General features: G+C 36.8%; 1 protein-coding gene across 1 annotated transcript in view; it reads left to right on the forward strand.

The window, feature by feature from the left end:
- Window positions 1-21,757, forward strand: part of CNTNAP2 (contactin associated protein-like 2) — a 1,035,043-nt gene that overhangs the window by 342,608 nt on the left and 670,678 nt on the right. The window contains exon 3 of the mRNA XM_008633839.2: window positions 19,032-19,225. Within this exon, the coding sequence (XP_008632061.1) occupies window positions 19,032-19,225 (194 nt within the window). The remainder of the gene's footprint in view (window positions 1-19,031; window positions 19,226-21,757) is intronic.

Genomic DNA, 21,757 nt, shown 5'->3' on the forward strand with positions numbered 1-21,757 from the left:
TGAGCTAATTTTGCTTTGGTTAAGAAAGTTGTCAGAAATTATTTGATTTTTGTAAGGATCAAAGGGTCCTCTGGTATTTAAAAATAGGCACTTGATCATGTCTATAATTAGATAATATTTATAGATCAAGAATAAGTTATCTTATAGGTATCCCTGTCTTCCTTGTTTTTGCTAGTACAGACTGGATGATATGAAGATGACTCAGTTTTGAGGGAATAGTCAGGTGACACTGACTAATGTTGTAAAAGGTAAGTAAACAGGATTAGTGCTTAGTGAAACAGGGCAGTGTGCTTTTGCTGAAATGGAAATCTTGAGTATTGCATAGTGCTGTACTGAGATGACTTTAGCTGACATTCTGCCAAATGTAGAACACATATAGAAACTAGATGTTTCTTTCAATAAAGAAGCCAAAATATTTAATATGTACAGCGGGAGATGGTACTTGAACTGCTTTGCTTTCTTCAGTATCAAGAAGTTGTCTCTTTTCTATGGTGGAGAATAAAATCTTCAACAAAAGCCAGTGCTGGCTTTTTGATTTGCTGACTTTAGCAACTGGTCAGCAACATGCCCCATAACACATTGTGAATACATAGAGGTGATTGTTTCTTATACATGCCAGTTTCCAGGTGGGATTTTTTTTTGGGGGGGCAGGGAGGGGGAGGGTGTCAGAGACTGAAATATTATAGTTTATGACTTAAACATTTTCTTGAAGGACTTTTAAAACTGTGTTACAAAAGCTGCAGAGAAGACTACGGAACCCAGAATGAGGCCCTGACTGAGGCCTGACACTGCTCGCTGATGAAGATAAGATAAAGTAACAACTCAGGGCTGGGGACATTCACAAAGCACAGGCTTAACACCTCCAAGGTGGAGACCACAGCCCCAGGGCAATCAGCTGCCAGGCTGGCACAGACCCCCTGCACCAAAGGGGGGAGGGAGGAGAGGCTTTGGGTGCGTGCTGGAAACGCCTCTGGTGAGAGGCGCAGTGACCGCCCATCCTCCCCTGTGCAGAGGAGCCCAGCTGAGGGACCCTCACCCAGGGGGGGAAGCTCATCCACAGCAGAAGGGGTGACATGGCCCATCACAGGGGCCCCCCAAAGGGGTCCCCAGACCCTGCACCAGAGATGAGGCAACAGAGCCTCAGTGTTGCAAGGGACAGTGTGTCAAGCCAGCCCCTGCAAGAGGAGGCACGTGGCCATTCCCACCTGGCCCACAGCGTACATTAATCCACGGGATTCTGCACTCTCTGGTGCGTGGTGTGGTGGCGAGCGGCAGCGTGGCCACGGTGGCGACAGGAGACCCTCACCACCAGCAGACCAGATGGAGGGGAGCAACGAGACCTTGTTGGGACCCTCGGATGGGTGATATGCTTCCACCTAACCCCTGTCACCTCTCCCTGTCCCCCCACCCCCCATACACACTTTTTTCCATTTCTTTCTTTTCTCTTCCCTTCTCTTTGCCTCTTTTACTATTAAATAAAATACATCAATTTTTTGGCATCAACATCTAGCCTCGTTTGGTTTTAATCTCGTTTCTGGGAATATTTTGAACCTTCTAAGTTCTTTCCAGTTTATGCAGAGACTTAGCTTGCTTTGCTTTTCTGGGTTTAAACCGGATTGTAACAGGGGGTATGTTCTTTCTTTTATTAGTATCTAAGCTAGGCTAAAATGGTTCTCAGCTATCAAGAAGAAAAAGTTGAATGCTAAGTTTAAAAAATAACAGGTTTTGAGAAAAACCAGAGGAGCTATTTACTACAAGCCTAATTATTGTGAGCAACCTCCAAAAGTTGCTTTAATAAACTTCTAGTTTCTAGGCAAAACCAAATTCTGCATATTATGCACTGAATATATTATGTTAAGCACAGTGGTAATGATGCTTTAGCTTTTTCCTTCTCTTGAAACAGCAAATAATGTGGAATTCAGCTAAGGCAGCAACCAAGATATTGACCAGCAATGGCTGTTTGGTAAGCCATGTCCAAAGTCATGTGGAAAGGAGTCTTATAGCTGGGGATCAAAGCAAAGACACCAGAAACTGGGTAGCAGTTGGAAAAAAGTATTTTTAAACATTTCAGTTCTCAGGTTTCCACTAGACTTTAATTAAGGAACTGTATTGAGCCATTCAAGGGGAATATTTTTCCTGCAGTTGAAGCAGAGGCTGGATCACCTTGCTTTTAGATAGGTGGTAATGGGCACCCTTTGAGAAAGAGCTGCTAGTTTACCAGCTCACTAGGTGTGATATGACAATTCCTGTGCTCTTATCTTGTTCCTTTACAGTTAGTCCCTCCATGAGGCTGGAGTCACAATGACAGGGTTTGCTGGGAAATCTACAGCCTTATCCAATTTTATGGATGATTGCAACACTTTCAGCCTCTCAGACTCATCTACAAAGGCAAGGAACTTTAAAAGAACAGGGGAAGTTGATAGCAAATAAGAAAAAAGACAGGAGACACCTCAAAATAAATTGATTTAACCTATTGGCACAAGTCCAGAGTTTATTGAAAAAGAAGAGTTGGGATTATGAACTAAAAAGTACAAACAAATTCCTAAGTTAGCAGAGATAAGAAAACTACATAAAATAAGGCTTTGGTTTGCCAAGAGCATTGGGTTATCAGAATCATTAAGCCATATCATTTCTAGTCACCTGAAAAGAGCTATTCCCTTCTCTCTCCATCTTCTGTTCCCTGAAAAGAGAAGCTTTCTCGTTTTAAGGCCTTTGTCAATGGTAGGCTTTTCTATTCCTTGTTAAGAAGGTTACCACATTTTTTAGCTGGTGCATAACAGCAAAAATAGGTTGTCTCCATAGTCTAACGTGCCTCATGAAACACAGCTGAAAGCTTAGCTATAAAGCTTACAATTATTTCAGAAACTTACCATATATTACATTACAAGCAAGTAAATTGAAGGCTGTAATCATGGCTTTTATCTTGCAAATTTGCCCTAAGAACTTTAAAGAGGTCTAAATATGATAGCTAAGGAACAGGATGCTACTGATCAGAGTAATAAAAGGCACTGTGAGATTTCAGCTTTCTGTCAAGATGCTAGAATGTATTACAGAAAGTAATTTAATTATGTACTTTATTATCTATAACAAGTAAAAATTGACTGGTTTACTTCCAAAATTTTCGATTAAATATAGGCATTATTTTTTCGTGACACTGGAAGCTCATTGTTAGTTTTTTGCAGAAAGTCTTTGCCGAGCAGAGGTGGTACTATTAAGTATTCTGCTTTCTCCTTTTGTAATAGACAAATGCTAATTCCATCTTATGATACAGAAATCGGCAAAGCCCATAATACTGTCCCAAAAGATGCTGATAGCATAATTTAAAATATAATGTTAATACTGGAAATATAATAGGGGCTGCTTTTACGGGTGATTTTAAACTATCAGCAGCACCAGCCAAAGAAAATATTTTTAAATAGATTGAATGTGGGGTCTATAAAAGACTTAATTTAAAAAAATTAGGCCTAGATTTAGTTTTGATATTGATCAATAGCAGTAGAATTAGTAAGTATTGACAGAGTTTTAAATAATGAGTATTTGCAGCTTTCTGACAAATTATATTTAAAATATGCTCCCCCTTCCTACTCCCCACAAAGGAAAACTAAAGATTTTAAAGATGTAAAAACTTGTAGGTATTTTGGCAAATTGAATAGCAATGAGCTAAACTATAGAAGATTCCATGAAATTGGAAAGAGGAGAAAAGATAGATTTGTAAATGTATATTGGAAAACCGAGCCCCTAAATGTTGTTAATTTTCCAGGCAAGTCTAGAAATCCCTTTGTGTTTTTAATATTTAATGGAGAGAGTGTCAGTCTTTTTTCCTTATAGTTTATATGGAAAACATAAGGTAGGAATAACATGAATTCAGATCCGTTCAAACAAAACTTCATTGATATGCAGCGGCTACAGAACTAATTCAGAAAACTCCTCTTGAAAAATTAGGACACACTTTAAAGTGTAGTTGTCATAGCCCTATCTGGTTCAAATTGAAGGGATATGTTGCACTGCAGATAGTGCTAGTGAAGGAAGATTATGTAAAAAACAGGATCATTTGTGTTTGTTCCTAAAAGGACCCTCAGGCCAGAGAGTTCGTAAATGTCTTTCCTGGATTTTATTAAGCTAATGTACCATGTCTGCATTTGATTTCTTTTTATTTCCAGAGGGATTATATTGTTCTTCTTAACTATGTTTGCTTGGAAGTATATAATGTAATTCTACAATACAGAGTTGAGCATCTGAGCATCAAACTCTCCTTTGCCAGATAGATAGATAAAGCTATATAAAGAAGTTCACCAATTTATCTAAGAATTCCTTTGAAGGAAGAGCTCATGCCAAATAAAAGAGGTAAACTCCAAATGATAAAGCTAACCTTTTATAACAATTATCCTTCTATAAAAAGAAGGATTTTTTTCATGAATTTTTTTTGTCTCTGTTGGTGATTTGGCACAGTCAATTAAAATCCCTGTAAGTGCCCAGAAATTCTCTTTAATAGCACAATAAAGTTTGGATATGTGAGAGGGGGTATAAAGATACTTGCCGTTTGTAGATACAAAAAACAAATTCCCTTCTCTAGATAAGGAGCTCAAGGACTTCAGCTTTCTCATAAAGGAAAGGATTCTTCCCATGGAAAGGATTCTTTCATAGGTTGAGAAGATTTTAGGAGCTTGTTTGCATTTTATGTTGTGTGGTAATTTAACTTCACCAAAAAGGACATGTTTAACCTATTGCAATACTGGTACCTTCTGTATCACACCCATTTCCGTGACCTCAAATTCCATCAACAGTTATTCATAGCTAATGGAAAGTGACATCACATATAAAGAGAGAGATCACCAAGAAAACTTTTAAAAGGTTTTAAGACATTAAAAAGCTGATGGCAGAGGCATTGTTAGGTTTGTGGCAGTGTGCAGTGATCATCAGCCTGATTGAAAAATGTGCAATAAAAATTGCTGTGATTTTGGAATTCTGGAATGTACATGGAGATTTTGCAGTTGCTTGATTCCTGAGGCTTGTCATTTCAGAAACTCAGCTTTAGTGTTGAAGAAACTTGTCACTGCAGATCTGGCATGATAGAGTGTAACACAATATGTTCTGATTTGCATGTAATCCTTTAGCAGATGAGTGTAGCTCCAGGGATGTTAACATGACACAAGCTACTGTTTTAGATCATTTTCCATGGTGCTTGGCAATGCTAGCCTTAAACATGAATTTGTCAGGCAAAATTGTTCAAAGCAGGAGAAAATCAGTGTCAACTAAAACTATTTAAATAACTGTGGATTCAAGGACTTTTATGATAAGATCTAGGAATGTTAAAATGTTGGCTGTGATCCAAAGATGCATTGTGCTGGGAGAGATGTAACTGGGAATTTTGAGTCTGTAAATAAAGATGGGTAGAAACTTTAAGCCCTGATGAATGTTGTGTCCAGAATACTTCCCCACATTGTTTTGCTGATTAAGAATCGAGTATGATTTTTCTTTTCCTGATCTTTAATGAAGACAATTAAATCCCAGTTATCTTGTCTTTCAGATTTTTAAGTGAGTGTGTAAACCCGTGATCTTGCACGTTGCTGATCTCATTGTCTGGTTCCACAAGATGCACTCATGTCTCTTCTAAGGTCATTGTGCAGATGCTGACACTACTCACTGCAATGAGCTGTGAGCACAATATTAGGAATTTTAGACCTTGTAGCAAAATATTGATAAAGATAGCATGATGGCATTGCATCTGTTATAGGGCAAGCTGAACCAGCTCTTATTTTTGTGACTAGTATTTTTGCACTGATGCAAGCAAAAGACTGTTGAGGGAAGATGACTTTTTTCCTAGTCCCATTTCACTGACTCCTTTGTGAAACTATTGGTAAATGTTTTGTGATAAACTTTGCTTTTAATATAGTAAAATTTTTCTTCTTCAAATCCATGGCATTAATCCATAACTTCCTTTACAAGACAAGAGTTTGAAAGTTAATATCTAATTTTCTGTTCTTCTTGTGCCCATTTCTACTTTTTCTTCCAGAATTAATTCAAGAAATTCACTGTATGTTTCTCGTCTCCAGGGGCTCATGTTGGTTTTTTGTGTATTTTTGGGGGTTTTGTCGGGCAACCGTACTACTTCTCAAAAATACTTATTCAGAAAAAAAGTGGAGATCGTTGACCATGAGATATCGGGTAGGAAAATATGAAAATTGAAGAAATCCACTTCCATGGCAGTAAGATTTCCCAATAGCAAGAATTCTTAAGAAATATAATATCAAGTGATATAATGAATAAGTAGAGGTCAATGTCATATGGAAAGTTGATTTATTGTCCTGATGCAGAAAATAGTTGCTAGTGCTGATCATGCAATACAGAGCAGGTTTTTTTTTAAAGGCAAAATAAAAAAGCAAGTGTGCAAAATCGGGAGGATTTATTATTGAGTTGTTTTCTAGAGCAGAAATATTACCTGACTTGGCAAATTTAGCAACAGAATTTCAGGAAAGATTTGAGCCCCTGTAGATTGGATGTTCTTATTTAAGGAGAGTAGGAAAGCTTTGAGGGGGTAAGGCCCTTATTTTATGATCTTAATAATGTGAAATACATTAGCCTGTGCAAGACAGTCAGATCATACAATATTACCTCATCCCATCTCTTTTCAAGGTTGAACAAGGCCTGGTCATTCAGTCTCTCCTCACAGGATGAGTGCTCCAGCTCCCTAATTTTTTGGTCCTCCACTGAATTTAGAGTAGCACAGGAAAATTACAAGCCCCAGTTGAATGGGAAAGTGGTGTCTGGGGTTAGAAAACAAAAGCTGCAAAAACAAGAGGCATCAGGAGGAGAAAACCAGCAAAGAAATATTTTTGAAGTGATGCACGCAGCCTGGGAAAGTAGAGCTGTGCCTGTCATTGAGATGTTGTATGTCAGGATCCAAGGGAAGCCAGTGAGAGGTGACATTGTGGCAGGAATGTATTACAATCCACAAAATTAGGATCAGAAAGTGGGTGCCATATTCTTTGAACAAATTCAGAACGTCTCCAGATTGGATACCTTAATTTCATGCGAAGTTCTAATATCTGACACCTGCTGGAAGGGCAATACAGTAGGATGCAGTCAGCTCAGTTTTCTGGAGTGTGTCAGGAATAATTAGTGATATATTATACATTTTGATATATAAAATTAATATAGTTATGGACATAAATGTTTTTACTGGACTAACATTTGTGGCAAATTTGCTTTGTAAAATCCACAGCAAATAAAACTTTCTTCCTCCAAATGATACTTTGCTTCTACTAATAAGGAAAAAGAAATTCATTGTAGTAATAAAAAAGAAAAAAGAAAAAAACTTTCAATGGCTTCATAAGCATTAGCTAGATGTTTTAAGTGACTCTGATTTTTTGATGCTTAATTAACATTGCCAAATCAGAAGCTAAATTATGGGATAAGATGCTTTTAAACCCACAATTAACAGCATATATTTTTTTCTCTTTCATTCTTTCCAAAAACCTGTATTTAAACCTATATTCTAACCATAATAGAAACAATTATCATATCTTACTTTCCCTTCTTAAGCTATGTGGTTTTGCCTGTTTAAAACATTTTTATGGCACAATAATCATAGGATTCAATTTTTACAGAAGTAGTGATTTAGCTACTTTAGTGCTTTATAAGCTCTTGCTGCATACTTATTTCCTGGGCTTCTGCCATAAGGAAAGTCCCTCTGTCTTCAGTAGGAATTGTATCCGTAGCTGAAAGCAGAGTAACACCAACTGTCTGTGATAAGTGGCTTTCTTCAATATAGAAGTGAATCAGGAGAGCATGGAAAAGCTGTCATACAGTTGCATGGATGTTCCTGGACAATTTATCTTGAGCTGCAGTACTGTTTCCTTGTCTAGGCTCAGCAGACAGAAATTTCCTTGAAGACTGCTAGTAAGATTTGCTTGTTTCAGCATGCAGGAAAAACCATGAGCTTTATTCAAGAAGAGAATGATATAAGTCCTGTAAGGTCAGAGCAGCAAGCTCTATGAGGATAGAACCCGGGGTTGCACATTTATGGTGAAGTAGGAGAAATTATTAGCTTTAGCCATACAGTATTTCTCATAAAGTTTCAGAATACTGTTTATTTTCACAGTTGTCTGTGTGAGGCAAATCATGTGTTACAGCAGCTTACACACACACAAACTAAAGCTATTTTTATCCTCACTTAGGTATTTTCTTGCCTGGGCATTGCTTCTGCCAAGTCAGATGATTTCTGTCTTGAATACTCCTTGTGTAGCTGTGGCTGTTTCCTCATCTGCCAAGTGCTGCTCTGTACCAACAGAAATTACTTAGGTCCAATCTGCAGTCTAGCTGTTTGAGGTGGTGTGGTTTTTTTTTTTTCCTTTGGTTGGGGGAGTGGATATAATGAGTTAGTCTAGACATGCAAAATTCTTTTTTCTTCTCAGCAGTGTTGAATCCTGACTGACAATGTTGAAAAAAATGCATTCAGATCAAGTATTTCAATCTGTAGCCTCAAGAGCTTAAATGAAGAGTGTGGAAGCTGCAGAGAGATTAATTTCAGCCTACGGAGCCATGCCGTCCTAAGAGTGTTAGAGGGCTAATGGAGGCAGGGGGAGAAGTGAAGGTGATTCAGGATACCTGAAGTTAAATCCTGCTTTGAATCCTTCCCCAGACTCTATATGTTGAACCTTCCTACTCTAAAGCTAACATTTCCATATTCTTGTCCCTTCTGTGAGTTAAAATTTTAAAAAGAAGGGTTGGAGTGTGAATTTGGGGCTTTTAATTTATTATAGTGTAATTTTTGAAATGCTCTGCTGAATGAACTTTGAGTTCTCATTAATTTATATTGAATAAAAATCCTAGCAGAATTTCTTACCCTGATTGGTGTCTAAAATGTATCAGATTAGTTAATCCCATGAGGGTAAATTAACATTTGATGCCACTGGTAAGAGCACTGATACTTTTATTAGTGTTATAACTTCTGCTGGCTTTTTTCTTTTTCCCCTCATATAGTCTCACATGATTATAATGATTTTTGTATACAGTGCTATGTTTTGGCTCAAAGGAGTATAAATTCGTTCGGGAATCATCATTATTTATTAGTAGTTTACCATAGACCTTAGGCAAATTGCTGCCCTAAAAAGCTGAATTCTACTGTAGTATAGTCCTATCTTGAAATGAACATATTATTTTGCAAATTAAAATAGAGAATAAAATTGTTCCTCCCATGTTGTTGCAACTCTGCATATGATATCAATAAATGTTTTGCTACTAGCAAAATAAAAGCCGTGATATGAGCTTTCATCACTAAAATGGATATAGTACAGAGTAATTTTTAAAAATGGAATATATTTTCTTAATGGAGAGAAAGGATAAGGATCTCGGTACTGCTTGCAATAGATGCATTAATGAAAAAAAATTTTCTTTTAGCTTTGCTAAAACAGAAAATGCCACAAACCCCTTGAATCAGCTGTACATTAGATTTAAAAAGTCATCTCTCAATATTTCACAATTCTGTGCTCCTGCTTGCTGAAGGAAAACCAGTAGAATTAAGCACGTTTACTGGGACAGACTGAGCAGTACCAGTAGCTTGTATTCACGTGTGGCCCTGGTGATATCAGAGCTCCTGTGATATCTTGAGCAAGGTCTGATTTACAGAAGCATTTGGAAGCAGTGGCTAATCAATGAGGCAGACAGGAAAGAGCATTGTCCTTTTCTCAGGACTGGGTCAATACCACATTGACACAAATAAGAGGATAGTATATCTCCCTCTAACTGTTCATTTTCTTGGCAATTTGCATATGGAAAAGATTCAGAGAACTCTTTTTGGCTATTCAGAAAATTTCAGTTGCAATGGCTGATTTATTTTTTTACTTTCAGTAATTTTGTTCCATGGATGAGAACCTCTGTACGAAAATTCATTAGCTTCGTTTACAATTTTTTTGTGGAAAATTACCAAAATGCACAGTGATTTTACCACTCAAGAAGAGAGGAACATTTCAGACTGCTTTATTAACAATTTTGAGTTTTGAGAATTCACCACCATTTGGGTTGAGACCAGCTTCTCATAAATTCCTGTAAAATGGGAATTCAGGTTTGAAATTATGAGCAGATGGAAAAGTATGTAGAGGAAAAGCAGGTTTAGCCTGGATAGGAAACACTGGGGAAGAGTCTTCAACCTGAATATATTCCTGAATGGATTCTTTCTTGCCAATCTCAAAAGAACAACCTTATAAAAAACCAAGCAAACTAAAAACCCCAAACCACACAAACATCAGTAAGAACAACAAACTGGTAGAAATGTAAAAACAGTAACAGAGGAAAAGTGTGCAGTTTTCAGATTCTGTAGCAGTCCAGGAGCTGAGCCCAAGTGGGTGTTGCAATCATGAGTAGCAGCCAGCAGAGGTTGACTGTTGGCAATCATTAAGGGAGCTGGACTTCACTGTATTTAATGTCAGGAGCCGGGTAATTTTTTTTTTTTTTTTGCTTGCTGGGCTGAGACTCTTTAAATGCCTGAAAGAGCTGGAGGGAGTATGCCAGGAGCATGGCATTTCAAGGGAGATTTTCTTGTGGGAGACACAGACCAGGAGATTTGCAGTTGAAAAACATAGAAAAACGAGAGAGTTTTTTGCACATCACTAGAACACTGGTATGTACTGAAACACAGTGGCAGAAACTGTGTTCCCTACAGGATGCCACACAGCAAGTCCCTGTAAGACTAGAGGCTCAGCTTTTGTCTTTTACAGCTGAAGACTTGACATAGAACAAGATATGTAAACCTGAATTATACGATTTAATCATTTTTCATGTGCAATCATTTGAGGGAAAAAAATTAATCAAGATAGGCTAGAACACCGTGGTATAACTTTCAGTAATTCAGCTTTGCCTTCCAACAATTTGTGGGCTCAACTAATGGGAACAGGATGACTTAGGTGACTAAAATGTGTAGGCGTCTCATTGCTGGTATCAATCAGGTGCTGGAATACCTTAATTCCTTTTTCTCTGGCATCTCTACTAAAGAAGTATCACAGCAGCTACAAGGAAGTGTTGTAATGAGCTCATATCTGTATATTTAAAGTGATGTATTTTGTATTGAATGCTATTCAGTCACAGTCAGTAAAACTTTGCTATTTGTGATCTGACCATCATTAAAATCTCGATAAGAATCTGCTAATCAGGGCTCGATTACTCAGCAGAGACACTGCCGAGGTAGTATCTGCTATGCATTAACTATACACTTGCTAGTTCTTTCCAGGGATATGACCTGAGTTGTCAGGAAAACCCCAGTGCTGCAATGCATAAACATACAAGGAGAGATTTGTGTCATGATACTTGCAAAGGTGATGTGAGGAAAGTGACATCTCTCTACTCTCTACCTCATCTTTTGTGTGCCACTGTGGTTATTTTGTATGCAAGGGATTTGTGTGGCAGGGTCCAGCGATCCGTTGGCTTGCCTCAAGTTTCCGCCCAGAAAACAAGAACACCTCATGGAGAAGAAGCTGCTTGATGCCTTGAATACAGATTATGTGCACAGAATATTTAAATCTCGTCCAAGTTTTGTTTAAGATTCCATTAGGATGCAGTTGTGAATGAGCTTCTTTTTGCATATGTAATTAGAAAGCAGAACAGATGGGAAAGGCATAGTTTAAAGTGATGTGTTCATTAAAATAACCAAAGCTGCAAAGTGTTTGTTCCCCAACAGTGAATTCAGGATATGAGACTCCTTAGGTTTATGACTTTTTTTTCTCCTACTTTGAGTCTGACAACTGTGAATGACAACAATGAGATCTCTTTTGCATCAATTTTTGTTAGATATCACTACTGTTCCTTAGGGCAGATTGACTGTTCATTCCCTGTTCATATGTGGTGTGTGCTCAGTTAAGATATACTAGGAGGCAGTGGGTATTAAGAAGCAGACACTACGTCAAGGGATTTATTTTAATTGCATTTACTGTAAGAAAGATCTATTGGGATTTAAAAAATAATATAGTGATTTTAATGTTCTTTTAAAAAAGACCTATGTGGGCTGTATCCTGATAAGTACTGCTGTCCCTTGGGTTATTTCTACTTTTAACTTTCAGGTTTTTAAATGAAAATAAAATAATTTTAAGAAATATAATTAGGGTTTTCACACAGACACCCTGTCTATTATATTACTAGAAGGCAAGTCTTCTAAAATTAGTCTAACAATGTCCAAAAAGTATTTGCTAAAGTGAATAAGGTCTGATCCTTACTCTCCTCCACCAAAATAGGAAAAAAGTTGTTTTTAGGTAGTTTAAAGAAATGAAAAGCATACCCCCTTTATAGGCTTGCATCTTTCAGCTGCTATGAAGGAAGGCTCATTTGAGTAATGAATATTGGATCTTTCCAATCTTCTACTCCTGCAAAATGAGTTTTATTAGATGTATTTTATAGGGAACTTAGAGCTTTAGAGCTTACCGGCTCTTAATTTTTGCTGTACTTCTAGAAAGCTGTTGAAACTCATGGAGAAGTAGGTCAAAGGTTGGATCTAATTTGCCAGTTTCTAGTAAATATTGTTTGATTTGGGGTAAATTCTAACAGTGAATTCTAGAGAAGAAGATATCTAGTCTTCATTTTTGTTCTCTTAGTCTCTCATGCTACTATTTTCTCAGTATTTTTTACATTCTAAATATCAGCTTTTTCTTCTTCTGAAGCAGAATGTTCATTATTTGCCCACAATTGGTATTTTACATGGTCATGTCTGCAAATGCATCCCTACTGTTATGTGCTAAAAAGAAGAGCTTTTCAAAAATTCAAAAGCAAATCCCTACCCTGAAGATAGGGAATGGATTATAAATCCAAATTTAGCTAGAACAGCAGATGGATACAAGAAATAAACAAATACATGCTGTTTATGATAAGGAAATAAATGTTTGTCCATGCCAGTATCAGGGAAAGATTGCTTCAATTAGAAGTGAAGCCCTGTATGAGGACTGGAGCTTCTTTGTTGGAGGACTCTACTAAATACATGGTAAATGCGACCCTCCCTCAAAGCAGGTTGAAGTGCAAAGTCTTCAATCATCCAAGATTTCTGTATAAGCATAACTTTTCTCAGTGTGGCAAGACCCACTGTAATGTTCTGGTATTGGAAGGGACCTTAAAGGTTATCTAGTTTCAACACCTTCTACCAGACCAGAAAGCCCCGTTCAACCTGACCTTGAACACTGACAGGAATTGGGCATCCACAGCTTCTCTGGGCAACTCATTGCAGTGTCTCACCAGCTTAGGTGTAAAGAATTTCTTCCTAATGTCTAACCTAAATATACTCTCTTTCAGTTTGAAGCCATTCCCCCTTGTCCTGTCACTACACACCCTTAGGAAAAAGTCCCTCTCTATCTTTCTTGTAGGCTCCCTTCAGGCACTAGAAGATGACAATTAATTCACCCCAAAGTCTTCTCTTTTCAAGGCTGAACAATCCCAGCTTTCTCAGCCTGTCTTCATAGGAGATGTGCTCCAGCCCTCTGAGCATCTTGTGACTTCCTCTGAATTTATTCCAATAGCTCCACATCCTTCCTGTGTTGGGGTTCTCACAGCTGGAAGCATTTTATTTTCTTTGAGTAATGTCTTTATCTACACTGCATTATAAAATGGACAGAGGAAGACAAGGCAAAAATGAAAACCTCCATTGACATCCTACTTAACTGCGATGGTGACAAACAGTGCAGGTATATTTATGCCATTTAGAAGTTTGGGTCTCTTATATTGCTTTCTAGGGTGCTGTAGAAACTGGCTGCCCATATTTTCTCTGAAGTGCAGTAAATGAATGATCTCAGTGTTTCAAAAATTTCTTTTTTGTCTTGATTTATCTTTTATGTAGCGGAATGACAAGCAATGTCTTGGAAAATAGCAAGGTATCAAACAGTATTGATTTCATGCTATTGCAGTGACCTAGAAAGTGTTATTTCTCATTGAAAGATTATGTTGTGGTTTTCCCATACAAATAAGAAGATTCAAACTCTAGGAATGTTTCAGGCTGTTATTACATAATCATTAAAAAAAGCATATTTTTTGTTTCCTTGCTGAAAGGCTATAGAATTATTCTAGGATTAGATAAAATAATCCCCTGAATTATTACAACAAAACTTACATCCCACATCTATGATTTGCTGTCTAATGAAATTTCTGAGTAAGGATTCTCTTACTTTTAATTCATGTCATTGAAACTATTTTATTACTGATTTGAAAAGAGTAGGATACTAGACTTACTGCAGTACTGATATTTTTAATTTTGTGATTTGAAGTAGGGAGTGATAAACAAGTGAGACTAAAACAAGAATGGATTCTTCCAGTGCAAATTAATGTTTCCAGTTTTCATCATGAATGAAAATGGAAGTTCGAAATTTTCAAAAGAATGATTTCTAACTGAAATGGAACAGACATTTTCAAAACTCATCAGTGTCCCCCTTCTTATAGATCTGTAAACTCAATAGCCTGTGACAGTTCGTATCAAAGTATAAAATCTGTGAGCCTATCCCAGCTTTGCTGCTTACTGACAATTCATCATGGGGAATGATAAGAAAGTAAGTCTAACTCATCATATTGGCTGTCTTTTTGTGCAGTAAAGGGGAGGTAAGTCACTCCCAGGGGAGGTAAGTCAGTCCCCAACTTTGAATAGGGAGCTGAAATGTGTAATTAATTAAAAAGAAGAAATTTTACATGAAAAAATAGGCCCATGTTGACATAAATTCTTTATACTCCTAGAAATAGATTGTGCTATCTTTTACATGTGTCATTCAGAGATAGACTATGTTTTTCATGCTGCTTGCTGTTCCACAGAATGAACCTGTGGAATAAAATGCAATAAAAACATGAAACACATTGGAATATTCCTAATTTAAAAAAATTAAGTCTTTGAACTTCAAGTCTTGTAATGAAGCTAATACTGTTTGTTAGCAATTGTTTTTATTTGGTGCAAAATCATTAACAATTTCCACTTTTACAAGTTCTTAGCATTCTGAATACAGTTTTACGTCTCCTGCATAATAAGACTTATCATGAGTGTTTGTTTCAGTAGTTTGGTCAGTCTGCAGTAGGAGCAGATCCAATTACTTGTTTTGAAAATAAAGTTCTATGAAATCTTTCATAGCTGACTTTTACCACAGGTATGCTCTTGCTGGCTTTGTTGATTGAGACTTATAGGCTTTTATGCACAAGAAAGTTTCTTGGGTCCTCAAAGATACTTGGGCCACATGCTCAGTGCTGACTTTACTCTTGTTGAACTTGGAGTTCTCTATTAACAAAAATTCATGTACAGTCATTCTTGCTCAAGGTGAAATGAGTTGTCCTGTGTCTAGTGTTAAGTGGTATATGGTATAAATCGGAGTATCCAGTGACTCTTTTGGTTCATGTCACTGGGTCAATTATTTTGGCTGATGACTGGTTGAATATGTTTAATCACATTAAATTCTAGTATAGCATAAAAATTAAAATAGGAAGAGATATTGTATGTAATTGAATTTATTGTACCTTTACTACCAAAAAACTCCATAAATGCTCCTTACCTTTTTTAAGGAAAGCCAAGTGTATTATATGCATCTGTTTAGTATCTTTAAAACAATTTTTTAAGCTCTAATCTACTTCTAATTTTAACTCTTATTGATTTCGTAGTATATTGTGCTATTTGTCATTAAAAGGCAGTACATGAATTAAAGGGAGCATTGAATGAAAAAACATGTATCCAGTGCCTATTTTTCTACTGTAATAAAAAGTGCAAATAATAAATGTAATAAAATTCAGGATATAGCCTATAGCTATTAAAAATGAACAGTTTACACCAAGGTGTGAATAATAGCACTGAATAGAAATTACTCAACAGATTTAATACACCACTGTAGTTTCAGTATGACGTAAAGTTCCCTGAAAACTATTAACTGCTGTCATTTTGATCCTTCCCTAAAGATAATTCATTATCCTTTCATAAGGTATTGGCCATAAAATTCTGTTTATTTAAAAAATAATGACATATTGTGGAAATCAGGTTTGATTTCCAAATTCCTCACTCCTTTAAAAAGGCAAAATATATTATTTATCAGTAACTCCTCTTTTCCGAATCCAGTATCACACCAGCTTCTGAATTCTGGTGAAGAAGCTGGGATTTATTCAACAAAATATTTCATGATATGTGGAATTGTAAGCATGTGCACATTTATGGGGAAATGAGGTTTTTGTACCTGCTTAGATTGAATGGAGACACAAATGCACTTAAATTCCTCCAGTGAATTTGGGCTGTTTCAGGATTGCACTGTGGGGAAATTTGTATGTAATACAACATTTTCATAATCTATTTAGAGCATGCATCTGAAAAAAACCATAATAAAAATAAAAGGGATCCTTGAACCACTAGAGGTTACATGTATCGGCAACAAAATTAACAAAGTAGTCCTCTCCCCCAAATTACATATCTTGGTGAATCAAAATGGAAGAGGACAATTTTAACTGATACTCACAGGCTGCTTCTGGTGACTGGCTGAGGACTGCCCTGTGCACTCAGATTAACCACCATTCCCTTACTATGCTGGTCTGCTCAGCAGCACATTTAGCTGTAATGCAGCATGTTTCTCCTTCATCCTTTCGACTATTTATTCCTTTACTTGCTTGGAAGAGCCAGAAGGCAAATCTAAAACTGAGATATGGGATAATATTGTTTGCTGCTCTTTGCAACATTGACAAGAAGTCTTGTCTCTTGCTTGTTAGAAATGGTTCTAGGGCAGTCTGTCTTGCAATGCCAGTGTTTCCATCTCATGGCCTATATGTGACTACTGTGTGACATCTCTCTAACTTTTCTTAAGCATGATGTGAAAAATGCTTTCCAACTTTTCTTACATAAAAATAAATAACCAAGAAAAGGAGTGCTAGCACTCAATTTTTACAAACTTTTCCAAGGATTTGTAGGTGAAGACTCTTCAAAACCTAGTTGCAATTTACAGTGAATGTTTAACAATTACAGAAAGACAAAATCCTGTCTCAGTAACATGAATGTACTAAATAAAGAAATTATATTTTGTTATGCTTCAAAGTCTTTTCCTTTAAATGTGCTTAACAAAAATCTCCTGGATTAATGTAAATCTCCTGCATAAGTAAAAAGTGTAAAAACCATAACATCTATTTTAACCTTCATAGCACTATAGTATGTCATACTTTCTCAACAATTGCACTGATGAAGGAAATTTTAGTGATTGACTCTTTAACTTTGTCTTTCATAAATGCTTTTAAAAAATGCTCACATTTGAACCTTATTTTTTTTCTGTAGCCACCAAAGATTTTTTTACAAAGATGGCTTTTGTACAGTGGCAAATTTTTTTTGTGTTCCATCAGTCTCAGATACGTCAGTTTGATGAGGATCTTAGGATAGGGAGAGAAAACATCATCTCTGCTATTACAAGAAGTATGTAGAGCTGACTGTTCCAATCTCCATGCATAGTAGTTATGAAGAAGCTCTATTTTGTTTTGAGTGATCAGGTACCTTTCTCTGCAAAACTAGAGGTAGTTTGCATTTGGGAATGTGCGGGAATTTTTTTGCTGCAAGTGCTTTTCAGTAAAGGTGTTTTTTTGAGTTTGTTTTAAAGAGCATTTAACTATTCCCTACAGCTAAAGTATCCCGTTTACTTTGCTGGGTAGAGCAGTGAGAAAGCATCTATTGCAAATCTTGAAAATTTTAACAAATTAGTTGTCATTGGTGTAGTGCTACACTCTTAATTACAATGAAAGGCAACCACTTAAGGCATCAGATCATCCTGTTGATATGACAACATTATAATGTCCAATGACCCGCAAAGGTTAACACCTGTAGCAGCTGAATGAGTTTTAGGGTTGCTTAAGACTGAGGCAATGCTGCCGCCTAATGATGGGAGTATATAAGATGCAGTATAGCAAAGTTTCTTGTTTGGCAAGCAGGCGAGGCTTTTGACATGAATTGAAGCGTATAAGTGAAATTAAAAGCAAGGAAAATTGGCCCATGGACTAGACTACATGATTTGGTGGTGTGCCAAGACATTTATTTGGTTCAAATCTAAAAGCAAAATAAAACCCCTGTAAATCACATCAAGTCTGTAAACATTTTGTTTTCTGTGTATTAATGTCTGTTATGATGATAAAGGGAATAATATTCCACTTTTTCTCTGTTTTGATAGATGAGGTTTTTTATTTCATTTATTTCCTAATACTTACCATTATAATAGATATATCATTTTAATATCTATCTGAGAAATTTTATTATTCTCTGAAGAATCCTAATACAGTTTTCCCCTTAATATTTTTATTTCAGAATAAGAAATTGCATTAATGTCTCAATACTATATTTATCTATGCATCACTGGCCTTCTTTATTTAGAACAGTTTAATGTAGTCTAGTGGCTGAGAAGAATATTAACAGTATTACTGTCAAGTTAATTCATAGACCCATAAAGAGCAATAACACTTGTGTAAGGCATCTGCCAAAGTAATCTGTGACAGATTTTACAATGAGCAGATCAAAACTGGATCTAGCCCTGAAGTACCTGCTCCTTTCTAAATTCGTCTGGTAGATCTTTCAGTTTGGACATGATAGTGAAACATAGAAAAGTAGAGATCTAGCTCTTATTTCCTTGCTTTTTTTTTCTATATTATCTCTTCAACTTGAAATGTTATTGAAAAGGCATAGAAAATGCAAAACTTTTTATTGATTTGTGCCTTACTCTGACAAAGGACTTCATGGCAAATTGGTCAACCCTTGAACAATTATAATTTGGCCAAAAGTAATAAACTGTAATTAAGGCATTATGAAGGCATTGATTGGTTAGCAGGCATCCCACTAAGTCATTGTAATTTTGTAAATATCAAAATAGGATTGGGGCAACAGAGTTAATGTACTTAAAGCCTGTGCTAAAGTTTATTCTGCATTCTTTTGAAAGTAGGAACTCATATTTCTTTCATATGTGTTCAAATTTTTTTGCTATTCTGTTCCTCTCAGCTGGGCTGACTTCCAGCAATCAGCATCTTCACAATGAATTCTCATCAAAGCAACTGCCCGAGATCTAAATCTCTCTTCTGTTACAACACAACAGGTGCAGGAGGTTGGTCTCCATCAGACAGTGATCATTACCAGTGGCTGCAAGTGGATTTTGGGAACAGGAAGCAGATCAGTGCTATTGCAACTCAAGGCAGGTACAGCAGCTCTGACTGGGTAACTCAGTATCGGATGCTCTACAGTGATACAGGGAGAAACTGGAAACCATACCACCAAGATGGAAACATCTGGGTAAGTAGTTGGTATGAAGTGGAGGCATATGCTGTAATGATGTTGATTGACTGTATTTTTTGGAACCTTGTGCAACTCTTCAGCGTTGTTTATATCAAAAAAGAACAGAGCTTTGCTCAAAACACTGTGATTCAAGTTGCAGCTTCTGTAAGGAGGGCTATCCCCAAATTAGCAAAGCCCATTTTGGGGTGACGGTATTTAGCAGAATATGCAGATATTTTTTTGGTTGCGGGTATTGTTCAATGAGTCTTATGCTTTGCCTCCTCTTTCAACTAATGTCATGGAGTGAGACAAAATATTGGTTTTGAAAATTCTCCTGTTAAAATTTTGGAGGGTAATTTGTTCTTTCTTTGTACATGTGCTGGTGAGCAGTTTTGTCGGGTATGCATTATTTTCCATACAGGTGCTACAGGGATGTGTTTGCTTTGGCTGGGATAGAGAGAATTTTCTTCACAGTAGCTAATATAGGGATGTGGTTTGGATTTTTGCTGGGAAGAGTGTTGTTAACTCAAGAACGTTTTCCTTACTGCCAAGCAGTGCTTGTACAGCCTGAAGGCCTTTTCTATTTGTCAACCTTCTCCAGCAAGTAGGCTGTGGGTGCACAAGAAACTGGGAGGGGACACAGCCAGGACAGCTGATTCCAACTGACCACTGGAGTCATCCTCAGCATATAATACTGGGGGAAGGAGTAAGAGGTCATGTTCGGAGTGATGACATTTGTTGTCCCAAGTCACCATTCCATGTGATAGAGTCCTGTTTTCCTTGGGATGGCCAAACACCTGCCTGCTCATGAGAAGTGGTGAATGAATTCCTTTATTGCTTTGCTTGAGTGTGGTTTTTGCTTTTCCTGTGAAACTGGCTGTATCTCAACCCATGCGTTTTCTCACTTTTCCTGTTCTCTCCCTCATCCCACTGTGGGAGAGTGAGTGGACAGCTGTGTGGTGCTTAGCTGCTGGCTGGGGTTAAACCATGACAAGGGATATTTATGCTATAATGATTTTAGGAAAAAGCATATAGTTTGTCTTTGGTTTTTACATTTTTTCATGGATAAACTGCTAATTTCATTCTTGCTGAAAACAGTAGCCTTCTATTTTGCTGATAAAAAAATGATAGCTATTACTTTAACATTCCTTATACTCATAGCATTTCTTTCAGATGGTGTTCTTTTTCAAAAGTATAGTTTGAAAACAGCAAAATGTTATCATTCTTTCTGAAACCAAATTAAGTGATTAGCTATTATGCCAAAGCAGACAAGATTTAACATAGTGATATTTTAGATTCACATTTTTGCCAGATGCTTCTTTTATTAAGGTCTGTTATTAAAAATGAATGTCAAGTATAGAGCATAAGGTGAATGATTTTATCTGTATAAGAGAAACTCAGTTAATATGTGGAGTGCATAGAAACAGTCATTTTTTATTACGGTATTGATTTATTGAAAAAATCTCTTCCATGTGCCAGATAGGATTCTGAAAGAGGGAGAACTTAAAGCTGGGGAGAGACAACCATGAAGAGAAAGAAGATTGGATTTTTGGCTTACATTCCTTAGATTTTTGGATATGAATGTTCTTCAGCAGGGTAGGGGACAACTTATGCTTAAGCTGGATAAATATAAAAATTTCTCGTTTAAGGCCACGTAGTGTAAACACTAAATGCTATAAATATTTTTATATACCTACTCTAAGTGTATAAAAGCTTCTCCAACAACTACTGTTGAAATCACCAAGAGTGGGAGAGAGCTTTGCAGCTGGCTGAGTGAATAATATATAAAGCAGAACAGTTAGGCTGAGGAAAAATATGCTCCTAATAACTTTTGGTGATGCCTAGTTTGGTTGATTTAGTTACAGCTGTGATTGCTCATTTCCAAAGCAGACCAACTTTCTGAGTGAGGGATTTGTAGCAAGTCTTTATTCTTATACCATCATTTAATACAAAAATATTGATAGTTTCTCCATGAAAGAACATTTCCTGTTTCTCTTCATTAGCACTTATGTATGCATGGTGGATTCAGGGGAATACTATTGGTCTGTTATTCACCATTGACATCACATGCAAGAGAGTGTGATGAGCCATGCAGGTCTGCTGCTTTTATTTGGAATGCTATGCCTTTGGGATATACTCTCATAAGCTGGTTGCTGGAATACTGCTCATGTCCTACAATTCTTACCCAATATCAGAAAAGCAGTTTAAAAAAAAAAATGCTACCTTATCCCTGCTTTCTTTTTAAGAATAAAAGTGGGCTGTTACCAAAAAAATAAAAAGACCACTGTTCTTTATTCTAATTCTAGTTTGCCTAAAATAGCGTTGCTTCAGTGGTTAAATGATGCTTAAGCTTTGAGTTTATCTTGAAAACACTGTTTATTAATTATTAATAAATATTAACCTTTATATGTTCTGAAAACAAGGGAAGTGTCTGAGCAGGGCGAAATTCTGTGGTCCTATTGTAGTAGTAGTGTTACAAGGAGACTGACTTCCCCGATGTGAAAACAGGATGGTGTAGAATTTCCCAGCAGCTCCTCTGCTGAGTGTCAA

Source organism: Corvus brachyrhynchos, unplaced genomic scaffold (genome assembly GCF_000691975.1).
Source record: "Corvus brachyrhynchos isolate BGI_N302 unplaced genomic scaffold, ASM69197v1 scaffold94, whole genome shotgun sequence".
Lineage (NCBI taxonomy): Eukaryota > Metazoa > Chordata > Aves > Passeriformes > Corvidae > Corvus > Corvus brachyrhynchos.